This window comes from Procambarus clarkii, chromosome 85 (assembly GCF_040958095.1).
Source record: "Procambarus clarkii isolate CNS0578487 chromosome 85, FALCON_Pclarkii_2.0, whole genome shotgun sequence".
Classification (NCBI taxonomy): domain Eukaryota; kingdom Metazoa; phylum Arthropoda; class Malacostraca; order Decapoda; family Cambaridae; genus Procambarus; species Procambarus clarkii.
Window position 1 is genome coordinate 15,631,148 of NC_091234.1, and position 22,704 is coordinate 15,653,851.

Consider the following 22,704-nt stretch of genomic DNA (forward strand, 5'->3'; position numbering starts at 1 on the left):
ATGGTCTTTCCTCCTTTATTCAAGCACTACGGCATTGTAGTGAGTTTCTCAATGTTCCAATGGTCGTTACAGCGATCGCCTTGAAGTGTTCCAGTGGTCTTCCTGAAGCGTCTAAGGTGTGCTGGGTTTAGATGAAGTGTAGTTCAGAAGAACTTCGGTTTCAACCCTTTTTACCCTGTCGTAGCTCAGTCGATTAAGGCAGTGTCTGGGATGCTCCCGGACGCAGGTTCAAATCCTCGTCACGGCCCTTGTGGATTTGTTCATTAGATGGAGTGTTTCAGTGGTCTTCAAAGTTATTCTGAGTGAAGAACTGTCAGGTAGCGACCTCTGGGAATCAGCCGGTGTGAGCGGGTTGATAAGCGCTCAGGATCACCTGAAATTAACTGATATGATAAAAGCCCCGGTTATCTGCTGATGGATCTTAGTTCTTATTTCTGTTGACCAGACCACACACTAGAAGGTGAAGAGACGACGATGTTTCGGTCCGTCCTGGACTCAAGTCGATTGTGAATGGTCAACAATCGACTTGAGAATGGTCCAGGACGGACCGAAACGTCGTCGTCGTCCCTTCACCTTCTAGTGTGTGGTCTGGTCAACATACTTTCAGCCACGTTATTGTGACTCATCGCCTGCATATTTCTGCAACAGGAGCGATGTTGCGATGTATAGAATTCTATAAAAATTCACCTATGTTAATCGAATGTGGATCTTGCAGCCAGGCATCTGGCCCAGCCAACAAGGCAGTAACTCCTAAGGAAGGCTTATCATCACTTACCCCCGCCCCCCCCCCTCCACCACAAGGAGAAGTTACCATGAAAAGTCAGACTTTGAGAAATTCTTTCCCAAGAATTTAATGCCTCATAGAAAATGGAAACCTTGGAGTATGTTCTGAGACGTGTTTAAGAGGGCTCTTAGCTTAAGTCAGCCAGCTAAGACTTGTGTGTGTGTGTGTGTGTGTACTCACCTAGTTACTCACCTAGTTGTGTTTGCGGGGGTTGAGCTCTGGCTCTTTGGTCCCGCCTCTCAACCGTCAATCAACTGGTGTACAGGTTCCTGAGCCTACTGGGTTCTATCATATCTACACTTGAAACTGCGTATGGAGTCAGCCTCCACCACATCACTGCCTAATGCATTCCATTTGTCTACTACTCTGACACTGAAAAAATTCTTTCTAACGTCTCTATAGCTCATTTGGGCACTCAATTTCCACCTGTGTCCCCTAGTGCGTGTGCCCCTTGTGTTAAAAAGTCTGTCTTTATCTACCCTATCAATTCCGCTGAGAATCTTGTATGTGGTGATCATGTCCCCTCTAACTCTTCTGTGTGTGTGGGTGTGTGAATGTGAGTCTGTGTGTGCACTCATTTCAGGCTGCAGGATCAAACTGTTCGCGTTCCACAATCATTATTACTCCTTGGTATCATATACGTCGTTATCATGTCTGCCATAATCCTCCATTGTAGTGAATGGCCTTTATCACCCTCGTCTTAATCCCTCACCCTAGTCATTACCTTTATTTTGTTTCCCCTTTCAATTTCAATTTCAATATGGCGTTATTCTTTTGATCCTTTCCTTTATTTGTTTGCTTCTCTCTCTCCCCTAGTTTATCGTCTCTCCCTTCCTCATCTTTCCCTCTTTTTGCCTCTCACGTTTTCATCATTTTCTTCATTAATTTAGCAATTCGTCCTCCTAAGGTTTCCCCAATGTTAAGAAAACGGTCAATTTAAAGTAGTCTCCCCTAACCAGCCAGAGGACCCAAAACAGAAAACGGGGCAGTACGTTATCCACCATCACGGGAGACATCTCCCGTCACGCAGGGTGCAGTCGCGCCTCCACAGATCTCCAGTATCGGCTCTTGATACTGGTAATGGCTCAAAAGGGCCACCACTTACGGGCTATTCATGCCCATGCCACCTCTTGGGTGACTTAATCTTTATCAATCAATCTATTCACCATCCTTCATATCCTCACAATCCCCTCATCTTTCCCTCAGCTTCCTACCACTCATCAAGCCTCAGTAGGGCCTTCCCCTCTATTTTATCTCCGTGAGATAAAGTGTAGCCAAAACGGAGGAGCGCTCTGGCTAAGTAATGGCTGGAGGAATCAGTGCCAAAGTGGCATTACCGAGAGGCCAGCTGATGTGTGAGAGGGAGAGAGCAGTGTGGGGGAGAGGAGAGAGAGAGAGAAGGGTGTGGAGATGAGATGGTGAGGCGTGAGGGAGAAACGTAAGAGAGAATAGGAAAAACATAAGTAGAGGAGAGGTAGTGAAGCATGGGTATAGGAGAAGTGTGGGAGGGAATTATCACAGGAAACGCCAAGCCAATACGTCTATGTAGCACTTGGAAGGGGTCAGGATAAGGATCTGGAATGGGACAAGGGGAAAGAATGGTGCCCAACCACTTGGACGGTCGGGGATTGAACGCCGACCCGCGTGAATAACATTGAACGGCGACCTTGTGAAGAATAACATCACAAGGATTTAAGTATCTGAAGTTCCATCGAGGTGAAAACCACGATATTTAAGGCAATGAATTATTTTTTGAAGTTTTAAAAGCCAGGAAGAAAGGGTCTGGCTTATACACTATATGAGAAAAGATAAAATAATTAATCTTCAACCCACTTCTAAAATCCCAGTACTGATGCAAAAAACAAGACCTGACAGTCTATATGATCAAACTTGTCTGGATCTGCAGGCGATGAGTCACAATAACGTGGCTAAAGTATGTTGACCAGACCACACACTAGAAGGTGAAGGGACGACGACGACGTTTCGGTCCGTCCTGGACCATTCTCAAGTCGATTGTGAGAATGGTCCAGGACGGACCGAAACGTCGTCGTCCCTTCACCTTCTAGTGTGTTGTCTGGATCATTTTAATATATTCATCTGTGCAGGAAGGAGAATATTATAATATTTTTTACCCCATGTATAATTATCAAAGTAATAACATCAATTGTGCAGAACACTACACAATTAGTCAAACGTATCACACAAAAGTGTTTTTTAAAATATCTGACAAACTGTTTCAATCCAGCAAAGCCAAAACTCTTTGCATTAATTGACAGCTAAATATATCAAATAACTTACTAAACGCTGAAATTCTAAATCGTTATAACAGAATATATTGACTAAAAAAAAAATGGTTAAACAAGCATTTTTATTTAATTGGTTGTGGCATAATAAACTTTCCGGACAGAAAAAAACATAGTTTGGATAGAAGGATAGTTTGAGTTTCTATTTATTTGTAATGTGAATCTCGCTTCTATCCCTCGAAACATCATCCTATGAGTTCTCTTATTCATCTTTTGACGCTGTCCACGACGCCACTATCTACATCCATATTCGTGTAGCTCTATCCTCATCCCTATCACCTCAGTTTTCTCTTTATATCCAGCAGCATCATCCCACTAACATCTCTAAAACTTCTCCCATCCTTACCACTAACATCTTCACTACTCCCTCACCTCTACATCAAAATCAAACGCCATCTTCTCCTGAGGCCAGATTCACGAAGCAGTTACGCAAGCACTTACGAACGTGTACATCTTTCCTCAATCTTTGACGTCTTTGGTTACATTTATTAAACAGTTTACAAGCATAAAAACTTGCTAATCAACTGTTGTTATTGTTATAAACAGCAGTGAAAAATAATAAATCACTGTAAATCACTCGACGGTCGGCGTTCAATCCCCGACCGTCCACAAGTGATTGGGCACCATTCCTTTCCCTCCGTCCCATCCCAAATCCTTATCCTGACCCCTTCCAAGTGCTATATAGTCGTAATGGCCTGGCGCTTTCCCCCCTGACAATCCCTCCCCCCTCCCCCACACACTTTGAAGATTGATTAGGCAAAATAGTGCACTTAGGCAATGAATAGTGATAATCTTAATTACCACTATGTTTCCTAAGCTCTAAATCACATGGGATGCATCGTTAATTTGCATATATCCAGATTATTACCCCATTAATATTCAAGACACTCCCAAAGATGACTTGAAGCCTTTATATCCTGTTCCTATTCGCGCTCCACAAATATATTCGAAAATTAATATAATATTCGTCTGTTTTGTGAGTTCACTTCAGCTATTCTAACTTTCAATTTTTTTTCAATGGACTGATATTTTTGTCTATAAAATTCCATGAAATATTGGCTCATCCTCTTAAAATGAATAAGCACAAAATAACGATGTGCTCGAGTGTATAAATATAGTGATCATTGACCTTGTATAAATATTGTATAAATAATACAAGAGTTTTGTATTATTGTATATGGACAAAATCTGGAAAGTTGTTTAATATTGTTGTAATCTGAGCTAATTGTTCTAGCCCTAATTCAAGATATCTGAAACCTAATTTAACAGCAGTTGGAGATTGTTGACCAGACCACACACTAGAAGGTGAAGGGACGACGACGTTTCGGTCCGTCCTAGACCATTCTCAAGTCGATTGTGAATGGTCGACTTGAGAATGGTCCAGGACGGACTGAAACGTCGTCGTCCCTTCACCTTCTAGTGTGTGGTCTGGTCAACATACTTCAGCCACGTTATTGTGACTCATCGCCTGTATTTGTAACTTCTATTGGCTTGGTAATCAAATATTGATTTTTTTTCCCTTAGAGTTTTCTGCCATTTTTTCTTTTTAACACACTGTACTCCCCTACCTATAGTCTAGGGGTAGCTGCACAAATGCAGATGAACCTAATACATTAATAATAATAATAAAAAAGTCCGTTAGTTACTAAGACGATATCAACTTACATTCTTTCTCAAGGTACTGAACACCGACCAAAGAGCCAGAGCTCAACCCCCGCAAGCACAACTCGGTAAGTTCAATGTTGTGATCAAAATTCAAGTTTACGTTTATAAATCTGACGGAGCGTCTCACTTTGCGTCCATTAGACGTCGTTGTTACTTTGTTATCAAGGAATGTCGAAAGTTTCAGAAGAATATTAAGTTATGCTGATTTCTGGGCAGCGTACGGCGTAGTCGCTCTCTCTACACTGGACATCCCGAGGTCTGTGTTTATGTGAATTAAGGAGATTTGTTACTTTTGCTTAAGAATAATTTTACGGTTAATCGGATCTACTTTACTAAGAAATTTATTGCTCTTTATTGTTTCTATAGAATCTATAGTCATTCTATTAGCCAGTGGCTGAGCGGACAGAACACTGAACGTGTGATCCTTTGGTCCTGGGTTCCATCCGGGGCTTCATCACTACACAATCCCCCCAAAAATGTCCAACCACTTGGGCTGGACGGTAGAGCGACGGTCTCGCTTCATGCAAGTCAGCGTTCAATCCCCGACCATCCAAGTAGTCGGGCACCATTCCTTTCCCCCCGTCCCATCCCAAATCCTTATCCTGATCCCTTTCCAGTGCTATATAGTCGTAATGGCTTGGCGCTTTCCCTCTGATAGTATCCCTTCCCTTCACCATCCTTCAGGCTGTGACTCATACGTCAGGTTGCGAGCTGCTGCGTCCAACAGCCTGGTTGATCAGTCCGGCAACCAGGATGCCTGGTCGACGACCGGGCCGCGGGGACGCTAAGCCCCGGAAGCACCTCAAGGTAACCTCCCTTTCACCCAAGCCACTTTGTAATAAATTCCGAAATAAAATTACCATGTCCGGCCGAATATTTTCTATGAGAAAATCCCAAACGCGAATTGCACTTTGAATAATTTACAAGAAGGATCTGGAATATTTCACGCCTCTTTGAAAACTTGTTTTCGTCATGAAATTTTCATTAATTTCTTTATTTTGGTGCCGAGATATCACCTGTTATCGTGTAGGTGAGGATATACCTTGAGTTGGTTTCGGGGTTCAGCGTCCCTGCGGCCCGGTCATCACTCAGGGGTAGGCAATATTGCTGTATCTCTGCTAGGTGGCTTTTTAATCTACGATGCGCTATATAGAAACATGTGACACATGAGTTCCCTTAACCCATCGACGGTGTCGCTTCATGCAGGTCGGAGTTCAATCCCCCACCTGTCCCAAAGTAGTGGGGCACCATTCCCTTCCAACTAGTCCCATCCCAAATCCTTATCCTGACCCCTTCCCAGTGCTATGTATTATTGCAAATGTATTCTGTAGTTTCAGCAGCTACTGTTGTATATGTTGATGTATGATTTACGATGTATAGATAGGGAAGGTGGCGAAGGGCAGGGAAAGTTTTGAGAGGTGGTGAAGGGTAGTGAAGCAGTTGAATGACTGGAAAGTTAGTAAATAGACCCCCCACCCCCTCACCCGGCGGTGCCCGGGATAGTAATAATGACATTATACATAAAAACATTATTTAACGAACACGTTTACAATGATGAAGATAGTCGCATGTAGCGTAGATGGTTACAATGATAAAAACTACGAGCAGGTAGGATAGGCTACAATGATGAAGGTCAGAACATAAATATGTGTATAATGATAAGTGTATAATGAAGACAATGTCACCCCGAGCACACACTAGCTACATATAAACATGCATTTAATAACATTTCCTCTAATTCCCACCTCCAAAAAAATATAATTTTGAATTCATTGTCAACAGGTAATCGAACGTTTGAATTCATTGTTCCTTTGAATGCATCATTCGCATTAATTGCATAACAGACAGACATCATTTATATTCATTGTAGACTAACAAGCATTCATTCAGGGGATAAATTTACTTAATGAAAATCAACAAGAATTTTACATGACAAAGTGTAGTGATGACGAGGACAGGTGGGTAGTTATAGGTGGCCAGGGGGGGGGGGGGGTAGTTATAGGTGGCCAGGTGGTAGTTATAGGTGGCCAGGGGGGGGGGTAGTTATAGGTGGCCAGGTGGTAGTTATAGGTGGCCAGGTGGTAGTTATAAGAGGCCAGGGGGGTAGTTATAGGTGGCCAGGAGGGTCGTTATAGGTGGTCGTTCTGTCCAACCACTTGGGCTGGACGGTAGAGCGACGGTCTCGCTTCATGCAGGTCGGAGTTCAATCCCTGACCGTCCACAAGTGGTTGGGCACCATTCCTTTCCCCCCGCCCCATCCCAAATCCTTATCCTGACCCCTCCCCAGTGCTATATAGTCGTAGTGGCTTGGCGCTTTCCCCCTAATAATTTCCTCCCTCTCTCTCAGAGGTCATGGGATGCAGCAAGATGCTTAGGATAGTCGTCTGATATCTCCTAGTTCTCAAAATTCTATGGTTATGAGAGGAGATGATGAGGCTTCCATGATAACATCTAAATCTGATATAGTATTACATTTTATAAACAATTTGTCTTTAATTTCCATCAACCACTTAACACAGAATATTGACCAACGATCAGGCCAAAATATTATGGCCAGAATGGAAATTTTTTTGGATGTTAATTTCATGTCACTTTCTCTAACATTTAAGCTAAGGAACTCTCTCTCTCGTGGCCTTGGGTCAGATTCACAAATGCACTTACGAACGTGTTCATCTTTCCTCAATCTTTGACGGCTTTGGTTACATTTATTAAACAGTTTACAAGCATAAAAACTTGCCAATCAACTGTTGTTATTGTTATAAACAGCCTCCTGGTGCTTCGGAGCTCATTAACTGTTTAATAATTGGAAATAAAGCCGCCAAAGATTGAGAAAAGATGTACAGGTTCGTAAGTGCTTTCGTGAATCTGGCCCACTAACCTGCTTTAGGACGAGCGTGAAGCCTAATACAACTCTACCATAAAATGAGAATATTGGATTTAGTGACTTCTGATCCGTCGAAAATGGCTTCCAATTTACTTACCATGGGATAAAGTAAAGGTAATACTATTAGTATCATGATAAAAAAATAGTAATATTATAATTATTAAATATATTATTTGCGACAATAATTTTAGTTTTATTATTAATGTTATTTTTATATGTTAATATCGTCAAGTTTGTAAGTAGAAATGTATTTTTGTCTGATAAGTTATTTGTTGCAATTATACTTTTATACTTCAAATGAATACTACTGTGTCTTTAACAACACGTTTTGTAGTTATAATTTATGCAATAATATGCAAATTAGAATTAAAGTGAGAGTAACTCCATTAATGTTTTAGCTTAACCTTTTATAATTAAAGTTATATGGAAATTATTTCCCTCAGTTGGGTCTTATGAAGGATTAGTGAAACTGGCAACAGCTTATCCTATTAGTTTCAGGACGTCATCAAAGTAGATTAAAATCATTTTGAGACAATGGAGTGACTTAGAGTTTCCGACACTTGCCTTAGGCTACAATGTAGTTCAAATCACTCCATTGCGTCAAAATGATTTTCATTGATTTATCACATCATTCTGATTGCATTGCAATCAGAGTAGCTGTTGCAGTCGAGTGATCTCACACTGCTCTAAGTGCCTTGGAGGTACTGACGTAGAAGTACCGACAGTACTCATGCCACAGTATTATGTCAACTTTTTGTTTAAATAATCCGGAAGCTTCCTTTACTTAAGAAGTTTTTAATGAGGAGCAGAAGTTTCCAGTCTCAAATCTTTTAAGCTTGCACACACCAGTACTTTATGTTATATTCTCACATATAATAATAATTACAATGAAATAAATATTATTCATTATTATTTATATTATTAAGTATTATTTATATAAATATTTATGTAATATAATATATATATTATTTACTTTTTATTTTTATTTATTATGTAAATTTTAATTATTTTTATTTATCACTATGTAAATATTATTACTATTTATTTGTTATTTTTATTTATTATTATGTAAAAATTATTATTATTATTTTAGTAATGATAATGTGTTCTCACAGACATAATAACAAACAACAAAAATCCACACTTGTGTATTTGTAAATTTATGTAAATTCCTTACATAAATTTTACAAATACACAAGTGTATGTGTTTACCCTTTTTTACAATTACTATTAATACTTTCAGAACCATTAACAGCAGCTGTAAAACTGGTATTATTGGTAATGTGGGATCGTGCGTGTGTGTGGGCGTCAAAAGGTCAAACACATTTACGCTCTGTAAATATAAACCCAAAAAAAATTCAACCAAGAACGTTGCAAAATAATTGCATGCAATTAATATTTGTTAAATACTTAAACTTCAGCACTGTTGTATGTTGTGGCTCTGACCTTCTCCGTCTCTCTCGTTAATCTGGCTTGATGTCAACAGCTAATCGTGTTTAACGATAATTTGTATGTTAGGAAAACGTAGATAAGGCATTTAAGGTCTAACTGCCCTAGATATACCCGTACGGCCATTATATTCCTTCCATCTTCACTCTTCACCAATTATATATCCCAATTATATGTGAATGTTGCAGTCACGCATGTAACAATCTCGTTAATCACGCATGTAACAATCTCGTTAATCACGCATGTAACAACCTCGTTAATCACGCATGAAACAATCGTATTCCTAACCTTCTCATCAATAACTAGGTGATACATGACAATATTTCTTGACTAAATTTGCATAACAACCTTGTACTGGCGGCAGTTGATGGTTGATGGAGTGTCATGTTGGCTTATCTTATAGTGCCAGCCTCTCTCTCTTCTTCATTGTTGTCCCTTCCTTCATTCTCCTCTCTCTCTCTCTCTCTCTCTCTCTTCTTCCCTCCCTGTACTTCTCCTTTTCTCTCCTCACTACATGAATTCAAAAAACTTCATGGTAATTTTGTTGATAAGGTGTATTCCACATTCATATCGTTGATTCTATATTATTCGAGCATGTTTTGTCGATTGGGAAAGAGAGAGAGAAAACGAGAAGAGGGTTAAACGGAGAGAGAAAGAGAGAGAGATTACGTGGGAGAGAGAGAGAGACAAACGGACAAAGACCCGGGCACCGCCGGGGTCTCCTCCCTCTAGTTTACAATTAGGAATACGTATATCATCAACACCAATAATCAGGAACATTTATGTAGTCAACATTTATTGCAAAGAACTTATTGCAAAAATATTGAGAGTATTAGGCTTCAACTCTTACCTTGTTTTTGACAAGGTAAGAGTTGAAGAGCCTTATATATATAGAAGATATATATATTCTATAATATATATATATATATATATATATATATATATATATATATATATATATATATATATATATTTATATATATATATATATGTGCAGATTTAATCTTAGTTTAATAAACAAATTTTCATCACCATACAACAACAAAAAATTAATAAGAAACTAATTAACACCTCTAAGATATAAACACAACTTCAACAATAATATAGATATGAAAAAAAGCTGGTCATGCATATAAATCTTTGTTGACCTGAATCTCTATTTATTCTTGTGAAGTAATGAATCCAGTGCAAGTTTACGTTAGAGCATTCAAAACTTTCAAAACCATCAGCATTTATTTCATACAACTCTCAATAAGTCTCAAGGCGTCATACGTATAAACTTTTCCACAATCTTGTGAAATTTATAGAGTCGAGAGAAATTGGACTCATGACTTTCATTAGACTTGTCCTCTGAGTTCCCCCATAAGACTGACGGGAGAATGGCCAACCAGGAGAAGAGTGAGCGAGGGAATACCCAGAAACACCTCCAGTGGCGGACGAGGAGTCACAATAACGTGGCTGAAATATGTTGACCAGACCACACACTAGAAAGTGAAGGGACGACGACGTTTCGGTCCGTCCTGGACCATTCTCAAGTCGATTTTCTGAATGGTCCAGGACGGACCGAAACGTCGTCGTCCCTTCACTTTCTTGTGTGTGGTCTGGTCAACATCTCCAGTGTGGTGGCGCTGAAGGCCTCTGCTCCTAAGGAGCTGTCATCCTTCTGATGCTCGTGGTATTGTGGAGGTTGTGGTGGCGGTGAAATCAGTAGAAGCGCTTTTGTCGTTGTTGTGGTGGAGTTGGTGGGAAGGATTTTGTGGTGAAAATGGCTAGAGGATTATGAAATTTAATTCGGTGTTGGTTCTTGTGGTGCCAGTGGTAGGGATGTTATTATTTGTTTTCAAATAATAACATTTTTCAAAAGCATTTTCAAAACATAGGTGAAAATGCTCACCTATACGGTAATTAGAGCATGGAATAGCCTAATGACTGAAGCCGTCAAATTCTTTCTCTCCGTTGAGACTCCTAAAATTAGTGTTCCTTAAGTAAATTTAAAGTAAATTATGTCTAACACAATGGTGCATTTACTAACCAATAAGTGTACCGCACTTTTATCTTAAACATAGGCTACGAATAATGTAAATTCCCAGTGTATATATAGCGATAAGTGAGTCTGTATAAACATAATTAATTTATTTTTGATGTTATTAAGGGTCTTGTAGTACAGTTGGCTTAGTCCTCGACTCACAAGTCGCTTTAGGTATTGTATGTACTACCTCTATCTTTAAATCAAACTTAATGTTTGTACTGTAACTCTACAACTATGTATGTACTTTTCCTAAATAAATTATTATTATTATATGGGATCCAGGGTTCGATTCTCGTGCAAGACAGACACATAGTTGGGTACGTATGTCGATGACCAGGCAGTAAGTACAGAACCATAAGAGTACCAATCGTTACATCGTTAATTACATCAGTTGTTCAACCTTGTGGGGGCCACGATATAACCCCAAAATATATACACATAGGCTTCCTGTCCCCCGATATCAATAAGTGTAATAACTATATCTACAATCATACTTATATAATACACAATGAATTATATATATTTGTTTTTATTTATAAATGCAAGAGTTTTTTCATTCTTGTAAAGCCACTAGCAAGCATATAGCGTTTCAGGCTGGTCTTTAATCTTAATTTTTCCTGGAATACGACCCGCCAAATCGTTTAACAACCAGGTATACCCATTCACTGCTGGGTGAACAGAGGAATACGTTTAAGGATTGGCGCCTAGTTAATCCTTTCCGGCTAGGATACGAACCCAGGTCATATCGCTCACCAAGTGCGGGGCGAGTGTCTTACCACTGCGCCACGAGGACTGGATTCTTGTAAAGATTTTTTTTAATAACTTAGTTTTGTCTAATGTGTTAGTATTATGCATTCCAGAGAGAGCCCTCAGCTACCACGAATCCATAACACAACTGATACTAGAAGGCAAATATTATATAACGTGTAACTACACTTCAAACTAAATTATTAAACAATGTTTGCCTATTGTCTTCACTAATGTTTAACAAGTTTTTAATACGATATATATAGAGGAGTTTCCTATAAAATAAACGTCTGTTAATAACCGTTTTTTGTTATACTGTTGCTATAGAAAATGAAACTTTTAGGGCTGTCTAAAATATTTAAACGCTACTGAAATACCTTCGTAAACTTGTAAACTAACGCAAGTGAAGAATTTCAGCATTTACAATAAAATTCATCAACACGGTGTAAATACTGATATATTAGTTCTGTGTCTATATATTATGCATTCTAAAGAGAGAGCCCTCAGCCACCACGAATCCATAACACAACTGATACTAGAAGGCAAATATTATATAACGTGTAACTACACTTCAAGCTAAATTATTATACAATGTTTGTCTATTGTCTTCACTAATGCTTAACACAACGTTTTAATATGATATTTATAGAAGAGTCTCCTATAAAATAAACGTCATTTGAATAAGCGTTTTTTGTTATACTGTTGCTATAGAAAATGAAACTTTTAGGGCTCTCTAAAATATTTAATCACTATTGAAATACCTTCGTAAACTTGTAAATTAACACAAGTGAAGAATTTCAGCATTTACAATATATCTTAAAATTCATCAATACGGTGTAAATACTGATATATTAGTTCTGTGTCTATATATTATGCATTCTAAAGAGAGAGCCCTCAGCCACCACGAATCCATAACACAACTGATACTAGAAGGCAAATATTATATAATGTGTAACTACACTTCAAACTAAGTTATTAAACAATGTTTGACTATTGTCTTCACTAATGCTTAACACAACGTTTTAATATGATATAAATATAGAGAAGTCTCCTATAAAATAACCGTCTGTAAATAACCGTTTTTTGTTATACTGTTGCCATAGAAAATGAACCTTTTGGGGCTCTCTAAAATATTTAAACACTATTGAAATACCTTCGTAAACTTGTTAACTAACGCAAGTGAAGAATTTCAGCATTTACAATAAAATTCATCAACACGGTGTAAATACTGATATATTAGTTCTGTGTCTATATATTATGCATTCCAGAGAGAGTGAGTCCTCAGTCACCACGAATCCATAACACAACTGATACTAGAAGGCAAATATTATATAACGTGTAGCTACACTTCAAGCTAAATTATTAAACAATGTTTGTCTATTGTTTTCACTAATGCTTAGCACAAATTTTTAATATGATATTTATAGAGGAGTCTCCTATAAAATAAACGTCATTTGAATAACAGTTTTTTATTATAATGTGCTATAGAAAATGAAACCTAAAAGGCTAACTAAAATATTTAAATATACAGGGCTATTTAAAACACTTTACTGCTCTCTAGGAACAGGACCAAAACTTGCTCGAAGTGGAATCACCGTTTCGGGCGATCGAGTGGCAACACGGAAAAGTGTATACTCTTTTCACTGTGCTGACCTTAATTTTCAATGTACATATTTCATTTTTGTACCAATGTGTTCGCAATAAAATGTTCTAGAAGAACATTACATTCTTTTCACTGTCGTGACCTTAATTTTCTGTGTACGTATTTAATTTTTGTACCAATGTGTTTGCAATAGAATGTTCTAGAAGAATATATGTATAAAATGTCACACAAGGATGCGTTAGACCGGCATTAAATAAAGAAACTTCGTCGATTACACTCGTGTCAACAATACAATAGTTTTACCACGAAGATACAAGACAATGCCGTTCTCTTAAATACGCTAATGTGGCTATTAGAGAAAACGTTAATTTTATGGCAAACATCCTCATACTATCCCCAAGTCGATCGGATAAGAATTGAATTTTATAGAAATATTTGTTCGTCAGACTTAAAAATAGGTCACCCGCAGATTTTCAAGTGACCCCCGGCGGACCCAATTCTGGGTCCGCCGGGGAGGAAAGAGATAATTATTAATTAAATTAATTAATTCATTAATTAAAATATTTGGTTTCAAGGAGTTGTCATAGCCAGGGGGTGGTAATTAGGGACGAGCTCCAATGACTTATAAAATGCTCCCATACGGCATGCGTCTCCAATAGCCTCTGACAACCAAGTCCAACTCCTGGCCTGCACGGGTGGCTTTAGTCTTTAAGTCTGGCGGAACTGCTTTACTGACAGGAGAGGGGAAGAGGGCGTGCCTCTGGCGCCTTAAAATCAGCTGCTCCGGGTAGATGGGATTCGATAGCCTGGGAAGGCAGCCCATCTAGGGAAACAAAACCCTGATTTCAAACCTCTGCTGCCTTGCGGCCATACTCCTTTTTTGGGAAAGGCTTCAGGAGTCAACCTCGAGGTAAAATTAGATGTTGGAGCCCTTAAGGCAGTACGTCGTTGACTTCGACCTCGTTCTGGCAGCTCCTGCGACGGTGCTGGAACCATGTGTATTGGCGTCGCCTTTCCATTGGATAATTTCAGCAACGTGGAAAGGGGGGGGGGGACCTGCTGCATGGGTAACAGCTTCTCCTCCATATTGAACGACCCTGGCTTTGCGCCTTGGAAACCAGAGCGCAGCTCCATAGTCTCTCGAGACTGAAGGATGATTACTACTATGTCTATATCATTATTTATTTAATTAATTGTATTATCAATTCTATTATGTCAAGGGACAGGGAACCAGTGTTATAATTCATAATTTGTACAACCAGTGTTATATATATACACACTTTATGTCGAAGTCCCCCGAACGTTTCTGTCTCAAGATTAAAACCCGAAACTTCCGTCTGTGAGTCAAGAACAGCTGTTTGAAAGACATTAATTTACCTGAAAACCGTCTCAATTGGGGAGAGAAAACCGGTACCTTATCAATGATTCTTTTTGTTGACCAGACCACACATTAGAAAGTGAAGGGACGACGACGTTTCGGTCCGTCCTGAACCATTCTCAAGTCGATTGTGATTTCAGCCACTTATTTCAGCTACGTTATTGTGACTCCTCGTCTGCAAATGATTCTTTTTACCAGTGGCCTTTTCCACTGCAGTAGTCTTGTTATTTGTAGCATCGTGTACTCTCCTAGCTGTACTTGTCGGGTGGCGCTTCGGCTCTTTGGCCCCGCCTCCTGTCAACCAACTGGTGTATAGATTCCTGAAGTGTATGTCTCCCCTCTTGCTGTCAATGACAGTTTGTCTCCTAACTGGAGACAAGAGTAGAGTGTGTGTTGCTTCTTGCGTCACACGATATTACCATAAACAGTGATACCACTGGTACTTAATTAACAACGTGCTTTCCCAACCCATAGTGTCTATACATAATGTATATAAATAAAAGTATACATAATGTTTAAATACATAAATAAATAAACAAACAATATAAAAAATATAGATAAAAATAATATAAAAATAAATAAATAATAATATAAATACTCTATATAAATAAATAAAATACTTTATAAATAAATAAATAAAGAAAATAGCGACCGTTATACACCCAATAATGACACATTTATCACATTACAAAAATCAGTTCACTATCACCACTGATAGATGAACAAATGCGTGTCTGGGGGCGCCGGTACTATCACTGAGACTGGCAGCCATCACTTCACCATCCACTATTATCAGTGATACAGTGTCCCTCAGCCTGTCTGCTCGCTAGGTCCCCCGGAGTCCATAGCGAGTCGTAGGTCAGTCCGGCAGCGAGGCTCGTGTATTCAGGCGCTTCGTCGCTGCTCGTACAAGCCCAAGCAACATTGACCAACCCCGAGAAGACACGCAATTTAGCTGAGATCAACAAACGCTGGTATGATGAGTTACCTGTTGCGGGTATCACAGGTAGATAGGCGTCTATGTAAGCAGGTAGATAGGCATCTATATAAGCAGGTAGACAGTCATCTGTGTAAGCAGGTAGACAGACGTCTGTGTAAACAAAGAGACAGGTAAACAAACCAACATATAATCAGCAGCATAAAATTACCCCATAAACAGGCTCATTAATCGCATATAATACAATTAATCCATACTCATGTGTTGATTATTATCTGTTGACTCTATTATGAAATACGGAACGAGGGAAAATCAGACCAAAAATCAGAAGTATATATGTAACCCAATATATCCAAAATAAGTATATATGTAATCAGACCAAAAACTGTGCTTCGTATCTGGCTACTAAGTGAGTGCTTTAAAGCTTGGGTGAACAAGTGTAGGTGATGCTTTTAAGAATAAGTTCAGATAACAGTCTCCGTGGTGTAGTGGTAAGACACTCGCCTGGCGTTCTGCGAGCGCTATGTCATGGGTTCGTATCCTGGCCGGGGAGGATTTACTGGGCGCAATTCCTTAACTGTAGCCTCTGTTTAACTCAACAGTAAAATGTGTACTTGGTTGTAACAAGGATTCTTCGCGGTGGGGATCGTATTCCAGGGACCTGCCCGAAACGCTACGCGTACTAGTGGCTCTACAAGAATGTAACAACTCTTGTATATATCTCAAAATAAGGCTGCAAATAAGCAATGTGAAATATCTCACTTTATGACAATTAGAATTGTCACTTTATGACAAACAACAATAAAATAGTAAATATATCACTAAATAGCATAATAATCAAAGGCTTCAGCTTACAGACAGACGTGATCAGCTTAGTGAGAGACATAATCAGCTTAGAGTACCTGGGTAAAGAATGGCAGTGTCACTGTGAGAACTCTATCTCCGTGATGTTATCTTCAGTTATCTTAAGGTTCAGTTATCTTCTTAACTCATGCCCTTGAGGCAGATATCTCATGATGTGAGAAATCTCTTGGTCAGCAAAATCAATAAATAAATTTGATTTATTTATTTTAATAAATATTTTTTTTTTGCAGATAATACAATTATTTCGCTTAATAAGTCAGTACACGACCAGACCATACAGCTTATCTCTTTCGACTCCAAAGAGAGAAAGAGACAGAGTATTAATGTCTCTTTCGACTTCAAAGAGAGAAAGAGACAGAGTATTAATGTCTCTTTCGACTCCAAAGAGAGAAAGAGACAGAGTATTAATGTCTCTTTCGACTCCAAAGAGACATTAATAAATTTTAAAGTTCTGTGTATTCAAAATCGTAAATTTCTCAACTGTAAATTAATGTCATTGTATATTAGCATATTTTATATATTTAGGGATCGGATAGGAGTAAGAGTTTAGGTTCAATTGACAATTGTTTTTTCTGATGAATGTGGGCGAAGCATTTACTGAGTTGCTTCGAGAAATGTTCGAACGTCATCAGTTCTTAGTGTTTAAAGCATTTATCATTCATAAACAGGGCGTGTGTTTACTGGATTAAAGAGCATTTGGCATTTGTTGATGAGGACGAGTTGAGACCATGCCAGTGACCGACTCAGGATTGCCTCCCGGCATTGCGACTCCAAACAACAGTTTAGAGATCTCTCAAGTGTGGCTGGAGGTCATCCTTGGGGAGTTCGAGTCGAGGAGACGTCCAGGAACTTGTGTAAAAGTTACCTCCTTCCAGGTCAACCCAGGTCAGTTACTTGCTGCCAAGATCCCATCATCTGACTATGCTCTTTCAAGTTACAGTCATTCCCAAAGCAACTCATCTTCTGAACATTGGCCCAAACTGATTATAAAACAGTGCTTCGTTCACGTTCTTTGTTCGATCCCAGCTTATAAGTCTTATTTAGCCTTGAAGGGATACCGGTGGTGTCCGGGGTTTTGTCTCTATGTCTCTCTGTCTCTCACTCCCTTTTTCCTCTCTAACTCTCTCTCCCATTCTGTCTCCACTCTCTCTACTATACCCCTCACCCTCCACTCAATATCTGAAGTCACTACCCTGGAAACACAAACCGAAACTGTCTCTATTTTCCGCTTGTTACAACTTATAATAAAGTTGTTACATCTTGGCTTAACGTGTTTATGACGTATTAGAACGTTGTTACAACTTGCTATATTCGTTGTTATAACTGGTTAGGAGGTGTTAAAACTTGTTCGAACGTTGTACCAACGTCGTAGTTTCGGTGTGTGTTTGGCGGGATAATATTTAAACTAATGTTAAAATCTATGGAATCGCGGCTGAACATTTCACATTCATAGACTTCGACATGGAGAGGCACTGGGGGCTGTATCCCTTTTCAGGGAGGTACAGGGACGACCCCAACCCTTTCCCTTCCTATGACACTCCCAATAACGAGACCATTCATACTTCAAAGTTTAATGAGGCTAGGCTCAAGCGCCTGACCTCCAGCCTGGAATAGACAGACATTCTCCCTCTCTTATAGAAATAGTTGTAAACTTTAATGTCATTATCTGACTGATACAGCAGGTAACCTCCAGACATGTTTCATACTGTGTAATAAAATCAACTGTTTTTATCTTTTATGTAATTCATTTTCACTTATCGGGAGTTTATGCACAGTCAGGTCTAGGCAAAGTTAGATAAGGTGATTTGTTTTGTTGATTTAAGGAGTGATTAACCTCGCTCTCATACCTTATTTATTTTCATGTTCCTTCCTCTCTTCTGTCTCACGACTTGGTAATGGTCCACGACGGACCGAAACGTCGTCTCCTTAGGGTTCAGGGACCAGATTCACGAAGCAGTTACGCAAGCACTTACGAACCTGGGGCCAGATTCACGAAACAGTTACGCAAGTACTTAAGAACCTGTACATCTTTCCTCAATCTTTGACGGCTTTGGTTACATTAATTAAACAGTTTACAAGCATGAAAACTTGTCAATCAACTGTTGTTATTGTTATAAACAGCCTCCTGGTGCTTCGGAGCTCATTAACTGTTTAATAATTGTAAACAAAGCCGCCAAAGATTGAGAAAAGATGTACAGGTTCGTAAGTACTTGCGTAACTGCTTCGTGAACCTGGTCTCAGGACGGACCGAAACCTCATCGTTTTTCATTTTCTTATGTGTAGTTTGGTGTTCATAAGTCTTTCAGTTATTTCTAATATTCTTTCTATGTATGGTGAAGATGAAGATCCCCATCGCACTAACCTGATAAGCTTGTGGTCTCAGAGATCTATGGCTGCAAGTTTAGCTCTAGCACATATATTCATTTTCCTAACAATGTACAGTGAATATAAGGAACATGTTATATTATTTTATATCCCGTAGGTACCAAGCCGGGTGAAAACTTCAGCTCGGAGCTGGTGAAGTTGGAGGTGGAAGCGATGGTGACAGGTGACAACATCACCACACCTGCTCACTATAGCTTAGTAGCCAAGTTCCTCAGCGGTGAAGCTTTTGTTAGAGAGAAGGTGAAGTATGTCAATGGACACCTGAGGGAGTTTCTTATCTTCTCACAGATAATCTCAGAACTGAATGCCTTTCAGGCCAAGTTAGCAGGCAATAAATATCGAATAGATATCCCTGCCTTCGTCTACGGCAGGAGTTCTGACGATGCCCACGTGGTGATTATGGAAGACCTTCGCCCCTTGGGGTACGAAACTGTGGACAAGAGAGATGGTCTGGACCTCCAGCACGCGCTTATGGCCGTAGACCGTCTGGCCAGACTCCACGCCGTCTCGTACGCCTACGACAAGACCCATGACTTCATAAACAACTTTCCCATTCCAAAGCTCACTGAAAACTATCCTAACATGATGACATCACTTATGACTATTGTTCTAGAAAACTGTATAAAGATTGTTGAGAATAAAGATAACAAAAACTTGACGGAGAAAATAAAAGCGAGCAAAGAAAATTTACTAACATTGTACGAGTCTCAAATGAAGAACCAGGATGTTCAAAATATCATTTGCCTCTGTCATGAAGATTTCTGGACCAATAATATGATGTTTAAACACGGAGATCGGACGCCCGATGGTCAGCGAACTATCGAAGGCATGATGCTTATCGACTGGGAAGCTGCACGCTGGCACAACCCGGTGCTCGACCTTCAGTTTATGGTCCATAGCTCCACAACACCGGCCCTCCGCAAGGTCCACCTCGAGGAGCTCCTCCAGCAATATTACTCCATCTTCACCACTGCCACTGACGCCATGGGCGCCCGTATCGCCAACTGGAACTACCAACACTTCAAGAATGAGTGGCGGAGCACATACCCATTTGGCCTTCTCTCAGGTCTATTCGTAAACTCTCTTGTACTGAGCAAGGCTACTCACTTCAGGAGCAACCCTTCAGCTACCACGACTGGAGTCATGTTCACGATTACAACAATGTTTTACAGGATCGCTGTACCTATTCTGATGAGTCCTGCGCTACAGTTCATAGTCCGGGCCTCCATGAGGATGGCATTTGGTAAGCTTTACGAGGAAGTGATAAATGGAAACAACGAACTCTTGGCTTCTCGGATTTGTGACATGCTTATTGAAGCTAACGATAATGGCGTTTTCGATTCATGTTCAAATTAGCTTTTATTGGATTTTAAGTGCTAACGGTGTCAATAACATTTATGCAGCATGGGAGAACGAAGGATTTAGCGTTGCTGAAGGAGCCAGAGAAGCAGTTAAGTGGGCAAGGGAAAGATGCTTATGTTGAATTGAATCTTGAAGATGAATTCAAGGAGCCTTTCGCGGACCTGAGCTGCCAAGGAGGAAGCCCAGCACTATACCAACTCTACAGGTGATGATATATAAATCACGTCAAACTATGAGAACTGTGTGCTATATTACCTCACCCACACACTTACAGAGAAGCAGGTACCAATACCCTTCCATCTTGTTCTGTGAATCATGGAAATAACTATCTTGACATGCTCTCAAGTGGGTGGGAAGGGAGGGAATTATCAGGGGGATAAGCGCCAAGGCATTACGACTATATAGCACTTGGAAGGGATCAAGATTTGGGATGGGACGGGGGAAAGGAATGGTGTCCAACCACTTGGACGGTAGGGGATTGAACGCCGACCTGTATTAAGCGAGACCCCTCGTTCTACCGTCCATTCCAAGTGGTTGGACCAATGTGGAAGGATGATGGATGTATGTTGGCCTCAAAGTCTTCTCTTATATCCCATTATTAACAGACTACTGGGCTTCCATCTTAACAGATCTGGTACTTCACCTTTTAGACAGTCATGGCGTGACCATTGTTATCTGTAGCTTCATGACTTCTGAAGCTTCTATAAAGACACAAAACCTCTTGGCCTCTTTTGCATAACCAATATCTCTATGTCTTTATCTTTATTTTATGTTGAATTTTAAATTATCCATCATTAAAATAAACATTTTAAAAGATTTATATCCTTATCTTTTCCAAGAATGTAGCTCTGTTTAATATCTATATCTATAAAATAATATATCGGTCTGTTTGTCCGACGTTACAGGTCAGAGGCTTGTGGCTAGCCTCACCCAAGTTTGCACATTAATTGCTGTGGGGTACATGCCCAACATGGGCTAGTGAGGTTCGACACCAGTGAAATCAGTACAGCGTGGCACGGTCTTATAGTGAACCCCTCATGTCGATTCTGGCTTTGTTTACAACTTCCCAACTGGCACAAATATCTCAAAACAAAATACTAAAAATATAATGTCTATCTGTCTGTTCGACGTTAGTGGCAAGATACTTCCAACTACAAACCTTACCGAACTTTGCACATTCACTGCTTTGGGGTACGTGCCCAACATGACCGGATCAGGGTAATCACCCTTGAAACATGTTTGGGGTGACATGGTCTTAATTAACTATTAACGCCACTCTGAAAACAAAAAATTAAACCTACTATTTTTCTCAAAATATCGTAAAATGTTAAGCATTAATCTCGGGAAATTGAGAACAATTCTACTCATTGTACTTTGTTAATAACAAAGAAAATATATTATGTAAACGCCATTCGTCCCAAAGAGCTTTCCCATATGTCCAATTTTCCCTCCCCTCCCCGACCCGTTATAACTAGTCTCTCACCTGGTCACGCCCTCACTAAGACACAGACAGACACTTAGGTATAAAAAAGACAGAGACCAAATAATACAGAAAGACAGAGAGACTGATACAGAGAGTCAGAGAGAGAGTGACAGAGAGGGGAGGGGAGGGGAGAGAGGGAGAGAGAGAGAGAGAGAGAGAGAGAGAGAGAGAGAGAGAGAGAGAGAGAGAGAGAGAGAGAGAGAGAGAGAGAGAGATAAAGTTAAAGAGTTACACAGAGGAACACAGCTAAACAGAGAGTGTCACATAATTAGAGACATAGATATAGAGGAAAGAGATGCAGATATTGAGACATAGAATTAGAGCCAGAGAGAGAGAGAGAGAGAGAGAGAGAGAGAGAGAGAGAGAGAGAGAGAGAGAGAGAGAGACAGACAGACAGACAGAAACAGACTAAGAGTCGGAGACAGAGACTAAAAGCCGGCGACAATAAAACAGAGGTATAGAAACATAGAATGATACACAAAGGCAAAGATAGAGACAGAGACACACAAACAAACAGGTAGAACAAATAGAGAAACACATAGAGGCAATATCTCTATATAAACCTGTCTGTGTGTTTCCATGGGGGTCTGAATGTGGCCCAAACACGCTGTTCCCTTTTGAGTTCTGCTCATCCCAACAAGCCTATGTTAATCCCATACCCCACACCATTCCCTCTGCAAATTTGGCAGAGCCTATCCCCAAGCAGTTTTTTTCCAGCATTGAATAAACAGACAAACACTCTCTTTTACTGTATAATATATAAATATATATACTTAAATTATATTTGTTTTTTTATATATGAACGATATGTTTATATTATAATAAGTAAAG

General features: G+C 39.7%; 1 protein-coding gene across 2 annotated transcripts; it reads left to right on the forward strand.

Annotated features, from left to right (window-relative positions):
- The first annotated feature begins 15,617 nt into the window (after positions 1–15,617).
- LOC138358666 (uncharacterized) lies at positions 15,618–21,208 on the forward strand. Of its 2 annotated transcripts, XM_069316746.1 has the most exons (4): positions 15,618–15,816; positions 16,630–16,749; positions 17,312–17,528; positions 19,126–21,208. In XM_069316746.1, exons 3-4 carry the CDS (start codon positions 17,372–17,374, stop codon positions 20,382–20,384), a joined length of 1,416 nt encoding a protein of 471 aa, XP_069172847.1. In that variant the 5' UTR covers positions 15,618–15,816; positions 16,630–16,749; positions 17,312–17,371; the 3' UTR covers positions 20,385–21,208. The 2 variants fall into 2 exon arrangements, with proteins under 2 accessions (XP_069172847.1, XP_069172846.1); XM_069316745.1 differs by lacking the exon at positions 16,630–16,749.
- The last annotated feature ends 1,496 nt before the right edge of the window (positions 21,209–22,704 follow it).